This window comes from Gopherus evgoodei, chromosome 11 (genome assembly GCF_007399415.2).
Source record: "Gopherus evgoodei ecotype Sinaloan lineage chromosome 11, rGopEvg1_v1.p, whole genome shotgun sequence".
Classification (NCBI taxonomy): Eukaryota; Metazoa; Chordata; order Testudines; family Testudinidae; genus Gopherus; species Gopherus evgoodei.
In genome coordinates, this window is record NC_044332.1 from 13236365 (window position 1) to 13262085 (window position 25721).

A 25721-nucleotide genomic window follows, 5' to 3' on the forward strand; every position below is an offset into this window, starting at 1 on the left:
GAAAAGTCTGGCAGAGTCCCAAGTCAGTACAGTTAATATCACAACCTGTCCTTGCATTTCAAATATGGCAAAATAGGGATTGCGCATCTGACTGCGATAAAGCTTTCAGATACATACCTCTATCAAATAAGGACAGTAGAAGTAGTTTAAAACACTCTTATGCTTACATATTTTGGTTAAAATATATTTTAGCTCCTAGATGCTCAGTCATCATAACTGAATTGCTACCTGTAGAATTTAGTGCCAGATATCTTGTCACCAAAACACTGGTAGTCCAAAGAAGCATCATTAAAACCCCATGCAGTAGACCAATAATGGGGAGGGTCATAGTAGAAAGTACATATGAGAAAACATAATGACACATCCTAAAATCAGCAAAATCTTGATAGGCAAAGAACAATGATGATTCCTCACACGTCCACTAGGTTATAGACAATGGTCCAAAATAAACAGATTGCAAAATCTATCAAACTTCACTGAGTCCCAAGAAGCAGATAGGAGGTTACTATAAAGTCCACATATAACATCTTAACATTCTTCATATTCCTTGTTTATGGGCTTCCTTCCTAGTCTTGGGTTGGGTTAGGGGGCACTGTGAGAGCTTAATGACATATGCCCATTTTTCTCACTGCACAAAGATGGTATCCTTTTTATTAAATGTTACATTTTATTAAATGTTATCTGAAATATCACTGTCTGAAGTGGTGAGATCTCAGGTGAAGTGGAAGGACATTGTGAGATCACAGTGTCAGAGCTGATGCCATTTTAGCTTTACAAGAATCAAAATTATAAGAGCCAAACAGAAGACCCATTTTCCACATCTTCCTGGAACTGAAACATAGCATCTGCTCCACTCTAGTGACTCTTGAGCACTGCCCCTCACTGAAGGCTGGGACTTCGGAGTCGATTTTGTTACTACAGAAATTACTATGGAGTCGAAGATGGCATCGGAGGTCGAATTCCAGTGATCGATAATGTTCTGCGAAAGCGTGGGCAGAGGCCCAAGTTGCTGCTCTGCAGATTTCCAAGATCGGTCACATTCCTTAAATATATCCCTAAGTAGAAATTGACTTTGTGAAGTGTGTATGGACTCTGGAGAGAGGCAGAAGGCTGCACCCTTAATAACAGTGATTAATGCAACCAAAGATCCCTTTGGATAGTGTTTGAGCCAATATTGCACAGAGTTTGGATCTTTTCACGAGTGAAAGGACAAGTTTAGGGGACTTCCTGAAGTCCTTAGTCCTGCCCAAGTAGAATGCTAGAGCTCTTCTAACATCTAGCTTATGGAGAATTTCCTCCCCCATATCACAATGTGGTTGGGGAAAAAACCAGGAAGATGGATCTGTTGATTCATATGGAAAGCGGAAGCAACTTTAGAGAGAAGCTTGAGATGCAGCCTCCAGAGTTACTTTGTCTTTAAAAAAAAACTGTACATGGTGGGTGTGCCATCAGGATGCTATTTCTTCTATGCAGCTAGCTGAGCTGATGGCAATTAGAAATGGTTGTCATTATGGACAGATGTGAGAGGGCAAGTTGCTATAGACTCAGATGGAGGTCCAGTCAAAGCCCTGAGAAGTAGGTTAGATCCCAGGCTGGAACAGGTGGTCTAACATGCGGAAAGAGATTCCCAATGCCCTCAAGGAATCTATGATCAGCAGGTGAGCAAAAAACAGAGTATCTGTCTACCTGGTGGTGGGAAAGCCGTTTTCTCCACATGATGTACCCTAAGGGAGCTGAGTGAGAGTTTTGGACCTCTTGAGGTCTAAAATGTAGTGTAAAATCAGAGGGAGGGAAGATGAGGTTGGGTCTATGTGTTTAGAATGACTACAAACTTGGAATCATTTCCATCTTTTAGGTAAGTACATCAACTAATCAACTTTTGGCTGTATAGCAACATGTCTTTCAGCTCATCAGAGCATTCTGCCTCTAAGCCTTGGAACTATGAAGGAGACAAGCCTGAAGGTGGAGGACCCACAGGTAGGGGTGAGGGATCAGCCCATTGTTTTGAGAGAGCAAGTAAGGAATGGGCTGAAGAGGAACTGGAGGACATATTGTCATCTGTGTCAGGTAAGGGAACTAGACTTGTCGTGACCAGGAGGGGCAACCAGAATAACTCTTGCTTTGTCTTGCTGAATTTCAACAGGACCTTGGATAGAAGAGGAAACTGGGAAAAGGCATGCAAGAGGTCCTCATCCCTTAGGAGGGTGAGGGCATCTCCCAGTAAAAGTTTCCCAAGGCCAGCCCTGGAGCAATAACGAGGAGATTTCTTGTTCCAGTGACCAGCAAAGAGATATGTTAGTCAGGTTCCCCAAAGAGTGAAGCACCTCTGACTTCAGTTCCCATTCGTGGTCATGAGAAAAATTCTGACTGAGACGATTGGCTGTCACATTCTGTATCCCTGGTAGATAGACAGCTGAAATGAGCACATTGTGATGATGCACCATTTCGAAAATTTGAATGCTTCCGTGCAGAGGGAGGGAGATCTGGCACCCTCTTGGTGATTTATTTAAATCATACAGGCCATATTGTCCATCATAACCTTTGTGGATGCTCTGAGGAAAGGCAGAAAGTGTGCACAGGTGTTCCTGACAGCCCTTGGCTCCAAAAGAGTGATATGGAGGGTAACTCCTGTGGAAGGCAACTTGCCCTGAACCTTGTGGTTACATAGGTGAGCTCCCCACCCTATTTGGGAGGCATCCGTCCCAGGGCAGTGAGTCTGCATAACGGGAGGAACGCTCTCGGTTGGACTGCATTAAGGCTGGCACTCAAACTCCAGTCGCTGAAATGCGGTTAGTGTGCCACTACAATGGAGAGAACCTTCCAGAATACCCTGAGTGGAGCATTCTGTACTGATAATGGTCCTGCCCAAACCGCAGGAATCTCTGATATGATGGGTCCATCGAGATTCGGAAGTAGATATCTTGTAGGTCGAGGGCTGGAAATCAATCTCCCTGCTCTAGAGTTGGAATAATGGCTGCTAGTGTGATCATCTTGAATGTCTGCACCTTTGCGTATTTGTTTAATACCCTTAGATCTAGAATAGGCCTCCAACCTCCCTTCACCTTGGAGATCAGGAAGTAATGAGAGTAAAACCCTTTGCTCCTGAGATGCACTGGGACTGCTTCTATGGCCCTAGGCATAACCAGTGATATATTTCCTGGTGAAATAGGTTCTCGTGAGAAGGGTCCCTGAAGGGGCACAGGGAAGGAGGGTTGGAATGGGGGAGGGACATGAATTGAATGGCATAACCCTTCAAAATAATCTCCAGGACCCATCTGTCAGAAGTGATATTCTCCCAATGCTGCAAAAGAGCCGACTTCTGAAGGGGCATGACAGTGTGCAGATGGCAGCTGATGTTGCAAGGTATAATTGTTCGGACCCTCAACCAAACAATCACAAGTGCTTAGAAGAGGTGGTCAGAGGTTGTGGATTAAGGAGTGGATTGCTTCCATTTTGAGCCCTGGTTCTCTTACGCTGTGGCTCGTAACAGCATGAGATGGTGAGTATTGAGGAGGCTGTGACCTATGCTGTAATAGAGAGCTATATCTTCTCTTCTGTCCCTCAGTGTAGATTTCCAGGGAACATAATGTGGCCCGGGAATCCTTCAGGGTATGGAGAGAAAAATCTGTCTTCTCCGTGAAGAATTTGGACCCTTCAAACTGGATGTCTTCTGCAGCTCTTTGGGCAAACCCAGAAAGGTGTAGCCAAGAAGCCCACCACATTACTGCTATCACAGAGACCAGGCTGGCCACTGTATTAGCTACATCCAGAGTTGTCTCTAGCACCTGTCTGGATACTAACTGACCCTCTCTGAGAATGGCCTGAAACTGCTCCTTTTGTGTCTCCGGTAAATGTTCCAGAAACACATGGAGTTTCCCATAATCAATAAAATGATATTTGGCCATGACAGGTTGGTAATTTGCGACTCTAAACTGTAATGTCACCGACAAATATGCCATCCTGCCAAGCCCGATTGTATGGGGTCGACTTGACATGATGTTGCTTGCCTTCATGCATTAACCTCATCCACTATGATGGAGCTGGGTTGCAGATGTTGAAACAGGAATCTCACTCTTTGGAACGGATGTACTATTTTTTTTTTGGCTCTCTTGCTGGTGGTGCGATGAAGGCTGGTAATCTGCCAGATGACTTTGGTAGGATCTAGAATCGCCTCATTAATTGGGAAGGCAATTCTTGGTGAGGAGGAGGTATGCAGAATATCCACCAACTTCTGATGTGTAACTGCCACCTCCAGTAGGGGAACCTGCAGCTCATCGACCACCCTCTCGCTAAGATCCAGCATGGGTGGTGGGGTTACCTCAGGAGGCCCGTACCATGATCAGGACCCTTGATTTTTAACAGTGGACCACAATGAGTGGTCAGGGAAATGACGTCCTGTCCCTGTCAGACTCGTCACTGGGTAAGGGTGGTGCTGACTGGGGTATTGGTGGTACATGGCCTGGAGCCACGAGCGATTCCAGGTGCCAGGATGTGGTTGGTACTGGGCCCCCATAATGGGAATTGTGGTTCTTTCCCATCTATCAAGTCTCCAGGGTACTGGAGCTCATGCGGTACCGTGGGCTCACTTGGTACCGCAGAGGAGTGTTACTCATAGACTTTACGGTCAGAAGGGACTAATATGATCATCTAGACTGACCTCCTTCACAAAGCAGGCCACAGAACCCTACCTATCCAATTCTATAACAAACCCCTAACCTATGTCCGAGTTACTGAAGTCTTCAAATTGTGGTTTGAAGACCTCAAGCTGCAGAGAATCCACCAGCAAGTGACCCATGCCCCACGCTGCAGAGGAAGGCGAAAAACCTCCAGGGCCCCTGCCAATCTGCCCCGGAGGAAAATTCCTTCCCGACCCCAAATATGGCAATCAGCTAAACCCTGAGCATGTGGGCAAGACTCACCAGCCAGCACCCAGGAAAGAATTCTCTGCAGTAACTCAGATCCCATCCCATCCAACATCCCATCACTGATCACTGGGCATACTTAAATGCTGATAATCAAAGATCAATTGCCAAAATGAAGCTATCCCATAACACCATCCCTTCCATAAACTTATCAAGCTTAGCCTTAAAGCCAGATATGTCTTTTTCCCCCACTACTCCCCTTGGAAGGCTGTTCCAGAACTTCACTCCTCTAATGGTTAGAAACCTTCGTCTAATTTCAAGTCTAAACTTCCTAGTGTCCAGTTTATACCCATTTGTTCTTGTGTCTGCATTGGTACTAAGCTTAAATAATTCCTCTCCCTCCCTAATATTAATCCCTCTGATATATTTATAAAGAGCAAGCATATCCCCCCTCAGCCTTCTTTTGGCTAGACTAAACAAGCCAAGCTCTTTGAGTTTCCTTTCATAAGGAAGGTTTTCCATTCCTCAGATCATCCTAGTAGCCCGTCTCTGAACCTGTTCCAGTTTGAATTCATCCTTCTTAAACATGGGAGACCAGAACTGCACACAGTATTCCAGATGAGGTCTCACCAGTGCCTTATATAATGGTACTAACATCTCCTTATCTTTGCTGGAAATACCTCACCTGATGCATCCTAAAACTGCATTCGCTTTTTTAACGGCCATATCACATTGGCGGCTCATAGTCATCCTGTGATCAACTAATACTCCAAGGTCCTTCTCCTCCTCTGTTGCTTCCAACTGATGTGTCCCCAATGTATATCTAAAATTCTTATTATTAAACCTTAAGTGCATGACCTTGCACTTTTCACTATTAAATTTCATCCTATTACTATTACTCCAGTTTACAAGGTCATCCAGATCTTCCTGTATGATATCCTGGTCCTTCTCTGTGTTAGCAATACCCCCCAGCTTTGTGTCATCCGCAAACTTTATTAGCACATTCCAGCTTTTTGTGCCAATGTCAGTACTAAAAAGGTTAAATAAGATTGGTCCCAAAACTGATCCTTGAGGAACTCCACTAGTAATCTCCTTCCAGCCTGAAAGTTCACCCTTCAGTACGACCCATTGGAATCTTCCCTTTACCAGTTCCTTGTCCACCTTTCAATTTTCATATTGATCCCCATCTTTTCCAATTTCACTAATAATTCCCCATGTGGAACCATGTCAAATGCCTTACTGAAATCGAGGTAAATTAGATCTACTGCATTTCCTTTGTCTAAATAATCTGTCACCTTCTCAAAGAAGGAGATCAGGTTGGTTTGACACGATCTACCTTTAGTAAAACCATGTTGTAACTTGTCCCAATTACCATTGACCTCAACGTCCTTAACTACTTTCTCCTTCAAAATTTTTTCCAAGACCTTACATACTACATATGTCAAACTAACAGGCCTATAGTTACTCAGATCACTTTTTTTCCCTTTCTTAAAGACAGGAACTATGTTAGCAATTCTCCAATCGTACGGTACAACCCCTGAGTTTACAGATTCATTAAAAATTCTTGCTAATGGACTTGCAATTTCATGTGCCAATTCCTTTAATATTCTTGGATGAAGAAGATTATCTGGGCCCTCCAATTTTGTCCCATTAAGCTGTTCAAGTTTGGCTTCTACCTCAGATGTAGTAATATCCACCTCCATATCCTCATTCCCGTTTGTCATCCTTCCATTGTCCCTAAGCTCCTCATTAGCCTTATTAAAGACCGAGGCAAAGTACTTATTTAGATATTGGGTCATGACTAGGTTATCCTTAACCTCCATTCCATTCTCAGTGTTTAGCGGTCCCACTTCTTCTTTCTTTGTTCTCTTCTTATTTATATGGCTATAGAACCTTTTACTATTGGTTTTAATTTCCTTTGCAAGGTCCAACTCTACATGGCTTTTAGCCTTTCTCACTTTATCCCTACATGTTCTGACCTCACTAAGGTAGCTTTCCTTGCTAATCCCACCCTTCTTCCACTCCTTGTAGGCTTTCTGCTTTTTCTTAATCACCTCTCTGAGATGCTTGCTCATCCAGCTTGGTCTACAACTCCTGCCTATGGTTTTTTCTCCCCTTTCTTGGGATGCAGGCTTCTGATAGTTTCTGCAGCTGCGACTTAAAGTAATTCCAGGCCTCCTCCGCATTTAGATCCACAAGTTCTTCAGTCCAATCCACTTCCCTAACTAATTTCATTAATTCTTTAAAGTTAGCCCTTGAGAAGTCAAAAACCCTAGTCCCAGATCTATTTTTGTTTATCCTTCCATCTAGTTTGAACTGAATTAGCTCATGATCACTTGAACCAAGGTTGTCCCCTACAACCATTTCTTCTATGAGGTCCTCACTACTCTCCAAAACCAAATCTAAAATTGCATCCCCTCTTGTTGGTTCTTCAACTACTTGGTGAAGAAATCCATCTGCTATCGCATCCAGAAAAATCTGGGCCCTATTATTCTTGCTAGCACTTGTCCTCCAGTCTATATCTGAGAAGTTAAAGTCTCCCATGATCACACATTTCCCATTAGTGTTTACTTCATTAAAAACATTAAAGAGGTCTCTATCCATATCCAAATCAGATCCCGGCGGTCTGTAGCACACCCCAAGCACTATCTCAGGGGAGGCTCTAGTAGCTTTCTTTCCCAGTGTGATTTTTGCCCAGACAGACTCTGTCTTGTCCATTCCATCACTTCATATTTCTTTACAGTTAACCTCATCATTGATGTACAATGCTACTCCACCATCTTTGCCTTTATTTCTGTCTTTCCTAAACAGCACATAGCCTTCAATACCTGTACTCCAGTCATGATTACTATTCCACCATGTTTCTGTTATCCCTATAATATCCGGTTTCACTTCCTGCACCAGTAGCTCTAGTTCCTCCATTTTGTTACCTAGGCTCCTCGCATTAGTGTACAGACACCTTAATTTTTGCCGTTTTGGCTTCACTGACATTCTTTACCCTGTTAGGCACAGACATTCTACCACCAGCATCACCTGTTAGTCTGCTATCTACACTACCCTTCCTCCTTATGTCAATTCTTCTGTCCACAGCTATATCCCCTCTTACTTTATTTTCTTCCCTCTCAAGGTTAAATTCCGGCATGGAGATCTCCTGGACATCTCACAACCATCTCCCCCAAATTCCTAGTTTAAAGCTCTCTTAATCAGTTGAGCGAGCCTCCATCCTAGAAGTCTGTTCTCTCAGGATGGACTTCACCTGAGTAAGGAGGGAAATAGTCTTCTGTCCATAAATGCTTCTCAATGGCCGTACATCCCAAAGCCCTCCTTATAGCACCACTGCCTGAGCCATCTGTTGATCGCCATAATTTTGTCACACCTTTGTCGCCCTTCTCTAGGAACCGGCAGAATCCCACTGAAGATCACCTGAGCCTCGATTTCCTTAAGCGTCTTCCCCAGTCTGGCATAGTCTCCCTTGATACATTCCAGCGAGAATCTAGCCATATCATTTGTTCGCACATGAAGGACAATCAACGGATTCTTTCCCGCTAGGATCCTTTTCAGCCTCAGGTCCATATCCTGTATCTTAGCACTTGGCAGACCGGTGGTACTTTGTTGGTACCGATGATTGAGAAAGTGCAGAGCACTCTCTAAATGGGAGTTTTGTAGCACCTGGTCCCAGAAGTTCTCTCTGTGTGGCACTGTTTTAGAGACAGTATAGTAATTGTCTTTCTCCTTAGGTGGTGGTATGGTTGTCTTAGAGGCTGAGCATCTGGCTTCTCCAGGCAATGTGGTAGAGCTCATAGCGGAGGTCCCCTTCTGGGTACTGTGCTTCAGAGCTGCCGGCGCCATTGGAACCAAGGTGGCAGCACTGGGCAACACCTCAGGCTGGCCAATTATTCAAAGTCCTTTTTACGAGCCTTTACATGGAGAATCTGCTATTTTTTCCACAATGTTACCCCTGTTAAAGGCTCCGGGGTCAGCACTGGAGTCCCCTGGAGACTGAAGTGTCTGCTCCAAAAGGAGGAGTTTTAACTTCAGCTCCCAGTTCCTGCGAGACTGTAGTTTTAGCTGTGGCAGGGGAACACTTCTGTGGGACTCTCCCAGGCACCAAACACAAGGAAAGTGTCTGACCATTACAGGAATCAACTCCTTGCAGGAGACACACCTCTTGGAGCTAGGCATGCAGCAGGGCAGGGGGCTAATATTCTCTAGCAGTGAGGAATGCAGAAGAAAGGTCTTCTTTCCTCCTCCTCTTCTTTACCTCTTTATATTTTTTTGACTGAAAAAACTTAGTCTTCTAAATGCCTGGGGAGAGGGGCAATCCCCCACACACAGGGCAGGAAATGTAAACTAAAGTTTTTTCTTTTACTTTTCTTTTTTTTCTTTAATCTCAACAGCATAAAAAGGAAATAATAACTATTAAGGGGAACAAAAGAAACAAGAACAACTACTACTTATATTAATGACACAGAAAAGGAAGGGACGACTGATTGCCCTCCAGGCCAAAGATGGTTGAGAAGGAACTGAGGAGGCTGGATCATCTGCACAGTGCTAAATAGCCTCGGAGCAGACCATGAGGGAGAGAGAACGCATGTGTGGGCTCAATGGACACATCTTACAATAAATTACTGCCAGACTACATATGACACATGACAAGCGGAAACTGCTCTGCTAATTAGAAAAGACACACACACCAAAAAATCTTCAACTATGAAGTGCACTCTATCTAAAATCTTACATAAATTAATAAGAAAAAAAAGAAAAAGAAAAAGAAAATCAATAAAAATCTACTCCAAACACATACAGACAATCATATTATCAAAGGTTGTCTGAGCTGTAAGAGTTTTTTCATTAAAGTAAATGTCTTATGGAGTATTAGATTCAAATGTTTAACCTATGAGGTATTGATGCAATTGACATAGGAAAATTACAGAGTAGAGATTTTGATATTATTGTTTTCTCACCTGTTATTTTATGACCTAATTAAGTCTTGAAACAAAGCTTTGGGAACCAGGAATATCCATTCCCTGCACAGAAATCCTTTGCTGCTTTTTTGCTGTTATTGTAGGTTTTATAACAAAGACACGTTGGGTCTTAAATTAAACGTCAGCTCTCATAAGACTTTGGGATACTGAAGTGTTTGATTGTCCTTGGAGAAAACCTGATAACTCAGCTACTGGCCATATTTGTAGCTAGTTGATGCTGAGCAAATTAAACCAACAGATCACTATTTAGAAGATGGCTGAACCACAGTGTTCTCAAAACATTTAAAAACACTAATTGTTAGAGCTCATTCATGTTTGAACAGTAAATTTAATACAAATATTTTCTAATTTTTGCCATGTATCAAAGACACTTCCCAAGTGTTTGGGTTTTTTTTTTTCATGGTAATAATGTAATCCGGGTGGCTACCCTTTGAAGAATAAGATCTCTTACCAAGAGTAGATGAACAGTTCACTGTCTCTGACTTCTGCTAAGATTTAAACACTCAGAACCCTCCTGAAAAGCTATGGAAAGCATTATTTTTACAGTCAATTCTATTCATATTTCACATGGTTTCTTTTATGTCTCTTCCTCATTTCATTATAAAGGACAGGATGATTAAATTTTATTGGTCTCTGCTGCTTACTCCTCTCCTGAATTCACGAAGCCTGTTTTGTATTTACACTAAGACCCCTTTACAGGTCCAGAGTAGTGTAAAGGGGCTTTACAGTGAGTATAACTTTAACTTACCTCCACTTAAATTCCCTTTATACCACCAGATCACTTAAAGGGGTCTTAGTGTGAATAAGAATCAGGCCCATTACATTATCTGTGACACTATCTTCAGCATAAATTGCAATGTCACCAACAGACCATGACTAAGTGAGGGACCAATCTGTTTAAGATATGGCATGTTTTACCAGGCTTTTCTGCTGCAAACAATGCAACCTCCACGGGTCTGACCCCGTCATCATTATAGTGGAGATCTAACAGAGATAAAGCAGTCAATCATAGTCTAATCTTTCCCACTAGAGCAGGCACCTAGGAAGTCTAGCAAAAGTATAATTTTCAGAATCACTTCTCAAAGTAGAATTGTACTTCAGTAGATATGGGGGAGGAGAATTACAGGACATAAGTTATTATGGAGAGACAGTAGTCTGGTATAAATAGCTCTCTGATATCACCAGCTTTTCCACCAAAGGAAATGTTTTGGAACAATATATTCATAAGATGAGATATTTTTTTAAATCAGAGATTTTTCACTCTTGGGAAAAAAATGTCTAAAATGCCAGATTTGGTTTATTTTGTCACTTCAACAAGTAGTAGACTTGACTATTCCTAGAATATTTAGTAGGCTATTTTTGGACTTATTCTCTAGTTTTCTGAACTGACTCCATGAGCCAAAAAAGACTTCAGGGGACCTGGATAGGACTCACCTGGGGCTTATAAAATCCATTGCAGAATAAAAGCCTGCCAGATCCAGTCCATTAGCACTTATAAATGCATTAGGAGAAGAGAGCTTATAATTTCCAAGGGTGAAATGTTGGCCCCACTGAAGTCAATAGTAAAACTCCCTTTCTCTTAAGTAGGGCCAGGATTTCTTACCCCAGTTCTCTGTGGAGTTCACATATCTCTGACCTGCCAGGCTGAGAAAAATACAGTTGCTCAGTAGCCAGAGATAAATACAAGTGCTTTCTGGGTAAGTCAAAGGTTACATTTCCTGACCACTGGAAAGGTTCATCAAAGGAGACTGGGGATGGGCTGAGTGTGGCAGAAGGCACAGCAGTATTCAGATGACAATAGGAAAGGAGACAGGCCAGAACTGACCTGCCTCAGGTATACAGTGAGGAAAAGGATGGAATACAGCAATAGAACTGGGCTGTTACCCAGAGGAAGAGGTAGAAAGAGGAGGGAAGGAGCAGATAACTAGAACTCAGCACTAGTCAGAGGAGAGGGACCTTGCTGATGACAACCACAGAAGCAATGTCTTTTCAGAATAAGAGATGGAACCATGCAAGGAAAGCACTGCTATGCAAGCTTAATCAGAAATCTGCAGAGACAGAGAGGGACAAGACTGGGGCTGGAGTTTCCAGCTACATTCAGGTAGTCAAAAGCTTCTCTCTCCCAAAAAAGCCTCCAACAATTGCTTCCAGCCAAGCAAGAGTAGACTGCGTAGCAATTTTAGAGCCTTACATAGTTTTAGCTATTAGAATTTTTACTTTAATTTGGGGAAAATAAATCATTGTATGGTCCCTCAGCTATGACTCAGTCTCAGACTGGTGATGACCATAGTATTTCAGTTTATATTAAAGCAGGGACAAAACATTCCACATAAAATCAAGTGAAATTAAAACACACTAAAATCAAGAGACTAAAATGAGAAAACCCAGCACAATAATCTAAGCAAAACAAGAAAAATCTGAAGAAATCCTCTTAGACAAACACAGCAAAATAAGCAACAAAATTTTGTTTTAAAATTATTTGCAAGAATGAGACCACAGCATGCAAATAGGGGTAACTGCATATCTTGTTGGACACCAGCTTGGATGTTTTAGCTCACCAGAAACTAGCAATCAGATTTTTCCATTCCCCACCCAGTCCTGTGACCTCTCTGTAGGCTGACACCTGGAACAACAACTCTGGTGTTTCTGACCTCTGAAGGTACAAAATGAACAGAGCTAAAACTCTTGCAAAGTTTATAAGCCCTACGGTATGGGCCAGGATTCCTACCAAGAGCATGTGATACACAGAAGTAAGACTGCAGTCAGAACTTCTGCTTAGAGCTTTGAACTGCAGTACAGTTTCTAGCGTAGCTTCTGTGTGCTCCCTATCCTAGTGCACTCACTCACTGTCACCCACCCAGTGGCTGGGCTCCTGAGGCAGGACTTCCAACCCAGCCTCACTACTCCTGGATATTCTTACAACTCCATTCAATTATCTGAACTATTCTGTCCAGATAATCAAGCTAGAAAGATACAAACTCAGGAGCTCTTTAATAGTTAGATGTTTACCCTACACACATTATCTGAACATGTGAGAATATAGAGCCACATTCTGCTCTCAGTTACATTGATTCACTATTTTTCCTGCTATTTTAATAAGACACAGAAGATTAGTTTAGATTCAATGAGCGTTTCATACCTTTGAATACTTCTTGCCCTTTTGCTTTGTTGGATCTTTGGCAGGATCATTTGGAGCAACACCAGCATACAGATATTTTTGTTCCCTGCTTTCTTGAACAGCTTTCTGTCTTCCATCCTCCCTTTCGCACCTATGACCTGCTATAAAATAAAAAACTATTTCATTCTCTGAGAACTTATTTCACTTGTTCTTCTGGAAAAAAAAAAACTAATTCACCTAGCAATAATCTCAGTGTGAAAAACTAAACAGAATTGGAAGCTGAAATTAATGCAAAATATGTCTTTGAAATAAAGTGACATCCAAGTAATCAAGGTTGCACATATCAATAACTCCAAAATTATGCATACTACTCTTCCACTCAGTTCAGCCCCTTTAATACAAGTTCTGAAGTATGTGAATCCACTTAACTTATATTACAATGCTGCAGAATTGCAGTGCGCTGAAGATTCTGGTATTGAAAATATGAAAAACAACATTGTATTAGTCAAAGAAAAGCTGCAGGGTTTTGGTAACTAGTGATAGGAAACCCTCCCCCCCTTGACCCTACCTTACCCAAGACCCCAGGCTTTTTGCTGAGAATAGAGTAAAAGTAGGCCCAAAAGCCTTTAGCTAAAAGCAAAAGTTTTAACTTTTGCTAAACTTGTTTTTGTGTACAAAGGGCATGCTGAGGCAAAGATGTGGTCAGGGCCCCAAAAAGGGGAACTAGAATTGGATAAAGGGGAACCAGAATATCTGTTAAGTTACAACAGCTAAGCCTGCTGTCAAGACTACAAAAAAGGTGCTAAAACAGTTAAACCGCAAACTTAACTGGCAAAGACGATAACAAAAAAAGCCATAAATAAAAAATTAATTGGTCAGCTTGCTTATCATCAACATTATATTCCAAATAAGGCAAATAACATGTATAACCAGCATGCTACGTTTTGCGGTTTTAACCTTTATAAGCTTGGTAAAATTTGTAATATGTAAAACAGCTGACCCTCTGCGTAAAAAACCGCTGTTTCTCCCTGTGTGCACACTTGTAATCAATAAAAAAGCCTTGGGCTGTCTAATCTAAAATCAACGGTGTGGTCGATTTTCCACAACAATTTGGGGGCTCGTCCGTGATTCCACAGATGACTCCCTGAACCAGAGGACCGCAGACAGTCTCCTCCCAAACCCTGGGCCCGCCTGAGAGGTAAGAGACCTTTTGAAATCTCTGTTGGGGTTTGATGGAGGACTGGCCCGTAGGCTCCGGCTTGGGGTAAGTCACAAGCTGAAATCCAACTTTAAATCTCAGACAGGCCTGACGCTCAGGAAAAAAAATAAAAAGAGTTTTAAGGGTTTTTTTGCTTTCCAGGCTATGCTTTCCAGGTTATAAGAATGGTTTTAAGGGTTTCCGCCAGGTTTTCTAAGGGTTTCCAGTCCTAAGGCTCTTTCCTAAAGGTTTTCCAGTCCAGGGGTTTGGGTATTGAGGTCCTCATATAAGGTGTTGCCGGCTGCCCCCGTGCTCCTTTGGTCCGCAAAATCCTGATCTGCTCTTGGGCTACCGTGCCCTGGGAGTTGATCGGGGGTCCCCATTCCTCCAGGTTGGCGGGGACTCAGGGTTTTCCAGTCTCCAGGTATTTCTGCCTTGACAACTATGTCAAAAATGTGCCTGTGTGTAACGGCCAAGCGGCCAGTGTAAGTAACAGCTGTGGAAAAACGCCCCAAGCCTCCTGCAAAGCAAAAGCTCGTAACTGGGAGTGTCTCAACAGCAAGCCCCACAGCTGAGCTTGAAGAAACTGGGAAGTTCCCCAGCTGGCAGGCCTTGGTAAGTGGCTACCCAGCTAAGGTGTGTGCATGTTTCCCCATCTCTTTTTCCTCCCCTTCCACGACCCATAACCCTGTGACCGCTCCTCAAGCACTGTCCTCTATAGGACCGCAGGGTTCCTCTCTTTGCCCCTCGGAGCCATAAACTCCCTTCCTTTCTCGGAGAGAAGGGAAGCCCCAGGAAACCGTACTGCTGGGTCTATAGCTTCAGAGGCATCGTTGGCTTGAAGGCTGGTGCTCTGGGCTGGCAACAGGCGTACGGAAACTATGGGTTCCCCAGCTAGGGTCAAAGCCCTAGAGAGACCCGCCCCTCCCCTAATCTCTTTCCCTGTAGGTCTCTGGCTGTGGTTCTGGTCCACAGAAATACAAACACTACCACTTTGCCCCTGCCCAGGGCAGGAAAAAGGCCCTGGGTGTTAAAATCGTGGTAATCCTATGAGCGACCCCTTGTGTGTGTGGCTTGAGTAAAAGCGGGCTGAGGCGAGTATGAGGGCTGAACAATCTGAAGAAATTACGGTCCCACCAAAAGGCACACCTGCTGCATATATGTATATACATCGTGGTCCGTCAACGTGTAAATATTTACAAAATTGGAATTGGTATACCAGAAAAAATCTACATCTGCAGTTTCCCCAAAGGGAAGTTTCGACCTTGAAAAGATTGTGCATCTAAGGGGTGCACTTCTTGCCAACGCCGTGTGTCAGGAAGAAGCTTGATGCATATTTTAAATGGCATAATAAAATAAAAAAACAACATCAGGAATCCCAAGACGTTAGGGAACTTAAAAACACTCAAAAAAAAGTAAAAACCCAATTAAAAGAGGTGCAGGAAAAATTAAGTATTGTTTGCCAGGCAGGCAAAGATTTAGAAGGTATTTTAGCTGCAGCGCAGCATTTCCATAAACAATTGGAAAAGAAAAAAAAAGAGGCAGAATCCAAGCTTATGGCACTGCAGATTCAAACTGTGCAGGACCCTAACAAAAGGAGGGGGCAAAAGCAAAAACTGGAAACAGCGAAGGCCCTGCCTCCACAGGGGTTAAACCCTCAGCCTAAATCAAATGCTTGCTTTACATGTGGGCAAAAGGGCCATTGAAAAGAGGCGTGCCCAAGAAAATGTTGCGCCTATTGTAAGTGAAAGGGTCACCTCATCCAGGATTGCCCCGCTTGCCCCGTACGGCCCCCTAGACGAGGTCCTCGTCCAGAAGGGGCGCCAAAGCAATCTGTCCCTACCCCCCGAAACCCCTCTCGTGCAAAGGAAGTGTCAAAGCAAGCCCCTTTCCCAGAAGAGCACAGAAAAACTAAATGCTCTCGTAAAAAGGGCTGTGCATACTGTAAGCAGAAAAGCCATCTTATAAAAAATTGTCCCATGCGTCCCCCCTTGGGGTTTCTCGTCGTCCTGAAGGAGTCCCAAATAAAACCTCATATCTTTACTTGTCAGTTTTTCCCTGCTCCACCTTCACCACCACTTAATTGTTAGGAAAACCAGAAGACTAATAACAAGGTTAATAACGTCATCGCCCCATTCCTGTCAGTAACCAAACTGGCTCTACGGTCTCATGATTAAATAAATTGGTATTGTTAACCCCTGCTCGATAAATGCTGAAGTATCTCATTCTACCCTTAAGGTATAAAAGTTTCCTTCTGTTCCCCTTTCTTCAGATGTAATTACGGCTGTAGGTGTGGGAAATGCTCCCATTCCCCGCCCCTTACCGTTTTAACCATCATGCGTTTGTCTTTAGTCCGTGTTCTCTCGTCAACCTATTGGGAAAGGCTCTGCGGTGTAAATTAAATTGTACAATCTGTTGTACCCAGTTGGTATGTATCTAAATGCGCTTGATCCACTCACAATGTGGCCCTAAAAGTTTCAAAAGAACACTCTAAAGAAAAAAACTAACCCCAGTCCTTCCTTGTTGCAACAGGAACTGCTGGTTAAGGTCTCTCCCTCCCTGTGGGCATCGTGAGCCGATCATGCTGACCAGGTTGGGCACATTGGATCTGCCCAGCTAACTGAAATTTGCCTAAACCCAGCAAAACCACTTCCCAAAAGTATAGTTAAAAATCCCTCCTCTCAAACTATACCGAGGAAGAAATTTTATTGTGTTGTTTATGTTGTTGTTCTCCCTATTTTATTTGTTGTTTGTAGCCGTTATTATTCTTTCTTATAATGCACCAATGCTAAGGCATTGTTACCGCCTCAAGGGAAAATTGTATTAAGTCCAGACATAAAGAAAATGTTAATTATTAAATAAAATGCATCTAAATGTAATGTGTGTATGTAAATAGGTGTGCATAAATAAATAAAAGGGGGGTTTAGTCAAAAAGCCCACCCTCCTTGTTAAATTGATAATAAAACAATGCCTGTGCCCATGAAAAGAAATAAATGCAGCAAGAAAAAAAATCGGGCCCAAACAAACTGTGGTTTAAGGAAGTTAAAAAAAAAAAGAAGTTAAAAGTTAACTCTGTAGTTATTAAAAAAAATTAAGTAGTAAAACTAGGTACATATGTTAAAAGGTATAGGTGTTATAAAAATAAAATCTTGGTTTCTTTAAAATGTCTGTAAATAATCAGCACTTTTGGTATGTAAAATTTTTGTTTCATAATAATTGGTGTTGTTTTGGGTTGTAAAAACAAAACACAAAACTAAACAAAAAAAAATCCAAAGTTGTGGCTGCAACAGGGCAGTCAAGGCCAGAAGAATGGTAAAAAATTTTGAATCTGTTTTGGTAACAAATAGCAAATAAAAACTGTAGTAAGTACCCCACACTAAGCCTTAAGGTGGCTCTGTGTAATCAATGGTCAGGTTGCCAAAAAAAAGCCAAAATAAATTGTGTTTTCCATTTTAAATCAACATGTGTTCAAAGACAAAAAATAAAAACCATTAAAACTTAATCTGCCTATAAAACAAATACAGGAAAATATGGGAAGTAATTTAAGTAATTCCTCAGTTTTGCCTGCAATCAACAAGACTATTTGTAAAAAAAAAATATTTTAAGCAAATTAATTTTATTCAAATGTTTAAATGTTGTAATTGCAAAACTTGACCTTAAACAAGGTCACAGACCCCATCCCTTGAACATCAAAGGCCAATAAAACTTTCCCTCAGGTTAAGCATGTTCTGGCCCAAGCATTAGCACTGGGCCTCCCTGATTATAAGCCCTTCTCAGGCTCACTAAATACGGGATGCTTCTTTTAAATGCCCCCACGGCCCGATGGAAGCCTACTGTCTTCCAAGGGCCAGCTCTGCCCAGGTGGCGAAACTGGTCGCCCTTACCAGGGCCTGCTACATAGCTAAGGGCAAGTCTGTTTCCATCTATATGGATTCCAAATATGCCTTCGGGGTGGTGCATAATTATGGGCAGCTCTGAAAATATAAAGAATTTCTTACCTCTGAAAAAAGCACCCATTGGTCATAACCCTTATGTTAATGCCCTTTTATTTGCCCTTTAGCTTTAATCTGCAATTATTGTTGTTAAATGCCCTGCCCATCAAAAGCCCTGTAATAATGTTATGCGCGAAAATGTCCTAACAGACGCTGCTGCCGGGCAAGCAGCCCTTTCTGGGTCTCTAGCTCCCTCTGAAATTTTTGTCTTTGTATGCTGCAGCCTCTTTCTCCAGCTGCATCCCCTCATAACCTGGCACTATTGCAAGAGTCAGCATCTGAGGAGGAGAAGGATGGTTAAAAATGTAATGGGTGTTCTCCACATCCTAAGGATGCCTTGTGGTGCACTCCAAATGGTCGTCTGGTTGTGCCCTGGGCTTTGCTCCTGTTGGTGTCACTAAGCATACCCCTACGTAACTCGGGAGGGTGGAAGGCCACAAAGAGTATGGAGCCTTCCTGTTTTAGGCCTCAGCAGACAAGAGTCCCTCCCTGTTTGAACTTTAATCAGACCTAAAAGGCCAGGTTGTAACAGCCGTTATCAATTGCAACAGTTCTAATGGTCTAAAGCAGAAAATAATGAGGCCTGTGCACCTTTAGCAGAAGGACAAGATAACTTGCAGAAGGAAAACTTACTAACGAGCTGCCGCGGCCAAGATTACTTAATGCACCTGCGCTTACGTAATTGCTACAGGGGGAGGAAGGAGGAGGAGGGAGGAGAAACGGGGGAGTTGCTAGTCAGTGAGAAAAGTTCTCATGGATATAAAGGAACAGACTGCTTGTTTTAGGTGTGCTTGATCTAAGTCAATCTCCCTGCACCGCTTTGAGCTCTCAATAAACTTGGTTTGCTTCTCCACCCTGGTGTGTTTATTGGCGCGGCACACCCAGGCGACGGACCCCCCCGCTGTTGCTTGGCCTCAGGCAGTTAATCTGCCGGCAACAGTTCTTGGCGCCCAACGTGGGGCATTGAGGCTAAAATTAGCCTTGCCTGGATCCCTTCTGGTGGTCGATGGATTGTGGTGACGACCGACGCCCAGCGCGCACCGGTGACTTCACCGGGGGCCTCGGCGGAGACGCAGTTCGACTGACCCCAGAGGGCACAACGGTGCAACGCGCTCGAGTAGTGGAAGAAGCAGTGAGGGCGACGGTGAGGAACCGGTCCCTTGGATAAGGTAGGAACAGTCCAGTGGTCTGGATTTTCTGCCTGTTATGACCTGGGACGCCCAGTGTCACCCTAGGATATGGGGCAGGGACAGAGTACAGGCAGGGCACGGTGTACACCCTTAGAATGCATTCTAGCGAATTGGGAAGTGCTTGGATCAGATCCACTAACTAAAAGCAAACTAAAAAGTTCTGTATAGTAGACTGGCCTCAATATCAAACTAGAGGACCAGAAAGGTGGCCACCGAAGTATCACTTAATTATAACACGATCCTCCAATTACTCCTGTTTTGTCAGCAATGGGTAGCTTCTGAAGCTGTTTGTATGGAGAGCTCTTGTAAAAATACCCCACTGTAGCTCCAGTTCCTCCCTCTGTCTGGCAGAGTGCAAGGATCCAAAAGCAGGTTAGGGATAGTGCAGGGACAAGGAGGGACCTGTCTAGAAAAGGGAGACCCTGTGTCCTAGTGCACTCTCTCCCTGTTGTAGCTAAAAAGCAAGATCAGATGCAGAATGGTACTGGGGGCCAGTGTGAGTGACTGTTACCGGAAGACGCCCAGAGTACCCTGTGAAGCAAAAGCTCGTGACCAGGACTACTCTAACGCAAGCCCGGTAACTAGTGGATCTTTAGGAGGTCCGACCCATGGTGGGCTGACTTGGCCTGGCATCGTCCGGTGAGGAAGCTGCCTGGGTCTAGGAGTGTGTGTGTACCCAACTTTCCCTTCCCCTTTCCTTCCGTGTGGGCTACTGACAGTCTGATCATCTCACTGGATGCAATCAGAGTAAGCGGCGCCGTCTCCGAGAGACTAGCCGACGCTCTTTGCTGAAGGGAGGTGTAGGAGGGTCGTGGCCATCCTCGTTAGCCTCTCCTGTGTGAGTACCCTGTAGGGAAAAATCCTTAGTTTATGAGCCGCTAGCGCGGACAGGGCACCCTCCCTGTGTGTGTAAGTGGAAAATGGGTGGGGGGGGCAGTCTAAACATTCCACCTCACCCCATAGGGTACCCAGCATATTACATGTACGTACATTATGGTTCAACAACCTGCAGGTATTTAAAGAAATGGAATATTTACACGTGTGAAAATCCATCTAAACAATGCCCACTAGAAGGTACTTCAATCTAGATAAAATCATATACCTAAGAGGAGCGTTTAATCACCAAAAAGCCCTGACACAGGGTGAGCAAATTTGTCTATTGAGGAAAGGAACGGGTTAATTTAAAAATCATCTTGGCCCAGGAATGGAAGGGGGGATTTGCTCTGCGTTCAAGGTCCAGAATCAAAGCAGACTATGCTAAGTACAAAGAAAAACTGCTTTCGGCCCCAGCTGGCTGTGAAGGAAAAAATATAGACAGAGGCGAACCAAAGGCAATACAAGTTACAGAACTAAGATTACATTTGCAAAGCTTAACTGTCCAGTAAGATCCAACAGTGTGCCTTTGTGACCCCGGAGCCACTGTGGCTTGGTGACACTAAAAAAGCCGCGGCAGCTGACCTGGATTGGAATCTCTAAAAGAGCACGCTGCAGAAGATTCCAGGTGCAAGAGAACAGCCCTCAAAGAGCGGAAGCATGTTAGAAATTCTGGACAAGCTGTATACAGGATAATCTCCTGTCCACCTCTCCCCCCTTCTCTGAACATTTATACACAGAAGTGGCCAGTCTGGACGTACGTGTGTGGGTATGAAAGGGGCTTGGGGGCATTAATGTTTTCCTGAGGGATGAGGGAGCATTCCCACCACTCTCCGTTGTTGTTTTATTATTTTATTAATGGAGCTTTAAAATACAGTTATATGGTGTGTTTTCTTATCTTCCCCCAACGATCCTGTAGTGTCAGCCTGATCACCTGACACGAGGGATAGATTGGTAACAGAAATTTGTCACAGTTTGGTGAGCAATTAGAAGGGGGGAGCTCTGCAGAATTTACACCATCTATTTGTTTTACCCTTGTTATTTTGTGTTTGCTTTGCTTGGTACTGTTGGTGTTATATGTTGAAAACTGCATGAGTAAAAGTGAGTCCTAATAGGATAAGAAAACGCTATCTGGTTCTGGTTCTGTTCTGTTTAACCGGTTACTGTTGTTTTCCTGCTCTGTTCATTTGTTGTGTTAGAAGTGTGGGCGGAACTGAACCTCTCGTTCGTAATTCCTCGGAGTGGAAGCCATGTGTGCGAGAAAGCTCTAAGGTTGAATTGAGATCCTTCTGTCCCGTCCCCTGTAGCGTTCAGTGTATAGAAGTGGGAAAGTCTGGCTTAGACTGTAATTCCCTCTGCTCTCTGTGTAATTCTCTTTTCTGTTTAAGTGTCAAACAGATGAATGAGTCTCTGGGTAAACCCTCTAAGAATAGTCCTTTAAATTATATGTTAAGTAAATGGCCTTTGCCCAATGGGCCATGTGTTTTTGTCCAGGTGGCAAGCCTCATGAAGGAGAACTCGGGTAGTCTTGTGAGTAAGAATGTTTAAGGGAAGAGACCAGGAGGGGTGGGGGCTAAATAAGAAGCCCACCCTCCTAGCTAAACTGGTAGTGGAACAAGTTGGTGCCCATGGAAGGGACGGTTTCAGCAAGAAAAGCAGGATCGGGCCCAGGCAGGCAGGGCAACCGAGAGAGAGAGAGAGATTGGAAAGCAGGTTGGAAAACTTTAAGGGTGTAGTGGAAGAATGAAGTCAGTAAGTGTAAGCATGAAGATTTCAAATACCCAGGACTTACTTGGAATGGTGATTTAAGTTGATAAAAGTGGCTGTTGGGAGACAAGCAAGTGATTTAAGAGAGAGTGAGAAGTTAACTCTGTAGTTGCTGGAGAAAATAGCAGTAAACTTTGTAAAAATGCTAAAGAAAAAAAGTTTTTGGTGTCTGTGAAATGTTTGTAAATAAATTCAGGCAAAGAAGTTATTGGATTGCAATCATTTGGTTTGGCTATAAACAATTTAGTTGAATTAGCTGAAAAATGTATACAGTGTTATGTAATTAAAAACCTGGGCTGCCTATGAAACAAATACAAGAAACTATGGGGTAATTCCTCTGTTTTGCCTGAAGCCAACAAGAGTATTGTATATTTCAAGTGATGATTGTCTGCCCAGAAAGGGTGGGTAGACCTCTCTGTTTTTTGTCTTTCAGATAATCAAAAGAAAACTGATGCCAGCTGAACAGCATTCAAACATTACCATGCATTTACTGGCACAACGGAAAATTATGTTTTGTGTTCTATGTTCTGTCTTGTGGTGTTTGTCTTGTGGCCGGAATTTTTGTGTTGAATCTTTTTATAAAATAGTCTAGTTTAAAATCAAACAAAAAGGTTAAATTAAAATGCAGATATTGTTTTGTTCAACTTGGAATACAAAGTGTTTGATAAATCAGGAGAACTGTAATATACTAAAGTCTAATGCATTTCCTCAAGAAAAAAAATTTCATTGGCCAAACTGTTAATTGCAAAAATTGTTGTTAAAATTTGCATACCAACAGTCTTTGAAAGCAAAGACATGAAAAGTTAACCCACTCCCCATATTGTACATGGGATCTTTCTGGCTACCTCAGATTTCTAGCCAGAGGGCTGGGGATGGTGGAAGGCTATTGGACTAAAGGTTGTATTGAGTTAACTCCTCAAAGTGGGTGTGCTTGTCCTGGCTTGTTGCTCCAAAGCTCTGTAATAAGGTTATTTTAGTAAAAGGGTGTGTGTGGCATATATTAAATAATAAGACTAATTACTGTATAATAACAATGTTTATGTCTTCATTGTTGGGAAAAAGGTGTATAAGTAAAAAGTGGAAGTTTCCTTTGCAGGTTAAAAAAAAACAAGAAAGGAAAAAGAACAAAGCACAGAATAAGTTAACAGAAAAAAAAAATTAGCTAGCAAGCTCAGGCTATAAATAAGACACTGACTCCATTCAAGGACACTGCTCACAGTTAAGACTTGGCTAACAACTAGGAAAAGGAGGGCTTGAATTTGCCCACGCAGCTATGAAATTTGCAAAACATTGCCAGGCACTAATAAAATGTGTTAAGTTTCTTTTCTCACAGGTAAAGAAGGGCTACCCAAAGACCCTAGCAGCCCTGCCACTCCTTGGAACCAGGAGACGGGATTGATGTAAAGGTCCACCGACAAAAGACTGCCTTGGCTCCATGCTGGAAAGGCCCTTATTAAGTCCTGCTACCTACCAACACCACTGTGAAGTGCCAAAGACTGACTGCTTGGACCCAAGATTCTCACTGCAAAAAGACCCCTCCACAGCGGAAGAATTCTCCTACTGATGATTAGCCTATTTCACCTTCTAGCTCCACTGTGCCTTCTGGACAGTAGGAAAAAAGTACAAGGATGCTGCACCATGACTGTTTTGGGAAAGAAGAAGGAACACTCGCTCCACTAAAATTGCCAAAGTCCAGGAATTCCTGACTAGAAAGGACATTAAGAACTGACCCTGGTGAAGAAACAAAAAATTATATACTGGTGGAAGGACATTTGTGGGACCAATGTTTGGGAATGTGGTATTAATTGGATTTTGGGGTTTATTCTACAGGCTGCGCCCTGTGTTTTGGATAAATCCTTCAGCATATATATCTCTCTCTAATTGGATTTTAAATAACAAGTACCCAAAGAGTTTGTTCTGCTACTAGAAATTTTACCCGTATTAAAACCATTCCAGTGACTAATAATGTATGCTATTAATAAAAATGCCTTTTGACAGTACCTGAAAATAGTTAAATAACAGTTGTATTATAATACTACACCAAAAAAAGATGGTATTAAATATAACTGAGGCTGAAAAGGCATTGCAGTGGAATCTAGTATGTTTAGGAATTCTCGATTTCCTAAATGACCAGCTGATGGCCATTCGGAGTAATCTTAAGTACCAGACTTGGCCCACTGCCCTTACAGATGCATCAGGAATACCATCTGATCTGTGATCATTAAGACATACTTGGACACTTCCTGGGTGGAAGTGTGGCTTCCCAGGGCTGGGTGTGCGCCCTTATAGGGGATAAATGCTGTACTTATGTCCCAAAAAGCGCACAGGATATTAACAAGCACATCCTGTCAGCCAAACAGGCTTTTAAACAGTAAAAGGCCCAGAAAAGAAAACCTACTCTTTCTATTCCCTCTGGGGCTGGTTACTCAACCTGGGAAAACTAGGGGAAGGCATTGTTCACCTCCTGCTCACTGGTGTGGTATTGTGTATTGTTACTCTTCTCTTGCTTGCTTGCTGTAAAGCACTCCAGCTCCCTAGAGCTTAATCACATGTTATCCTTTAAATGTGAGAACACTCAGCCAAAAGTTTGTTGAGTATTCTCAAAGGAGGGAGTTGTTGGTGTCACTAAGCATAACCCTACGTAACTCGGGAGGGTGGAAGGCCTCAAGAGTATGGAGCCTTCCTGGTTTTAGGCCTCAGCAGACAAGAGTCCCTCCATGTTTGAACTTTAATCGACCTAAAAGGCCAGGTGTAACAGCCGTTATCAGTTGCAACAGTTCTAACTGGTCTAAAGCAGAAATAATAAAGCTTGTGCCCCTTTAGCAGAAGGACAAGATAACTTGCAGAAGGAAAACTTACTAACGAGCTGCCACGGCCAAGATTACTTAATGCACCTGCGCTTACGTAATTGCTACAGGGGGAGGAAGGAGGAGGAGGGAGGGGAAACGGGGGATTGCTAGTCAGTGAGAAAAGTTCTCATGGATATAAAGGAACAGACTGCTTGTTTTAGGTGTGCTTGATCTGAGTCAATCTCCCTGCACCGCTTTGAGATCTCAAATAAACTTGGTTTGCTTCTCCACCCTGGTGTGTTTATTGGCGCGGCACACCAGGCGACGGACCCCCCCCGCTGTTGCTTGGCCTCAGGCAGTTATCTGCCGGCAACACTCCCCTACCTCGTTCGCGTAACCCATGGTTTGGCTCCGCGTGAGCAAAAACGGGATAATTGCATCAGTAGTATGGCATTGGTATGCCCCAAAGTTTTCGATCATGGCTCAAAAATATTGTAATTCTTGCCCTATTTGTCTAGCACACAACAGTGGAAAGCCAGTCCAAACTAAACCGGCAGCTCACCCCACTCTAGGAAAACCCTTTGTAAATATTCAGATTAATTTATAAGCATGCCAAAATGCTGCTCTTATAAATATGTGTTAGTTTTAGTAATGTATTTCCTTGTAAAAGGCAAATGCCAAAACTGTTGTAAAATTTGGCATACCTGTAAGTAACAACAGTAAATGTAAACCTAATTTACTGGACAAATTATAACTAAGTCATGTGCAGCTTCACAAATCCAGTATGGCCAAATGCCCTTAAAAGGCAACTTCCAATTAAAAAACTGCACTCAGCTTTCATAAAATTTCTATCAGGGCACCCTGTGGCAACTATCAACAGTGCCCTGCTGGTGTTAACTCAGATAAACATTCAATTTAATAAATAACACAATGCTTAATTATTGCCA

At 43.0% G+C, this 25721-nt stretch overlaps 1 protein-coding gene and 1 long non-coding RNA gene across 2 annotated transcripts in view; one reads left to right on the top strand and one right to left on the bottom strand.

Moving 5' to 3' along the window:
* The window catches only part of SPAG16 (sperm associated antigen 16), an 844823-nt gene that overhangs the window by 757690 nt on the left and 61412 nt on the right, over positions 1–25721 (bottom strand). The window contains 1 exon segment of the mRNA XM_030579560.1: positions 12987–13126. Coding sequence (XP_030435420.1) covers positions 12987–13126 — 140 coding nt within the window.
* Positions 1488–15770, top strand: LOC115659435. Its single transcript, XR_004002550.1, has 3 exons — positions 1488–1501; positions 11497–11505; positions 15703–15770. It is a non-coding gene; the product is annotated as an uncharacterized LOC115659435 (long non-coding RNA).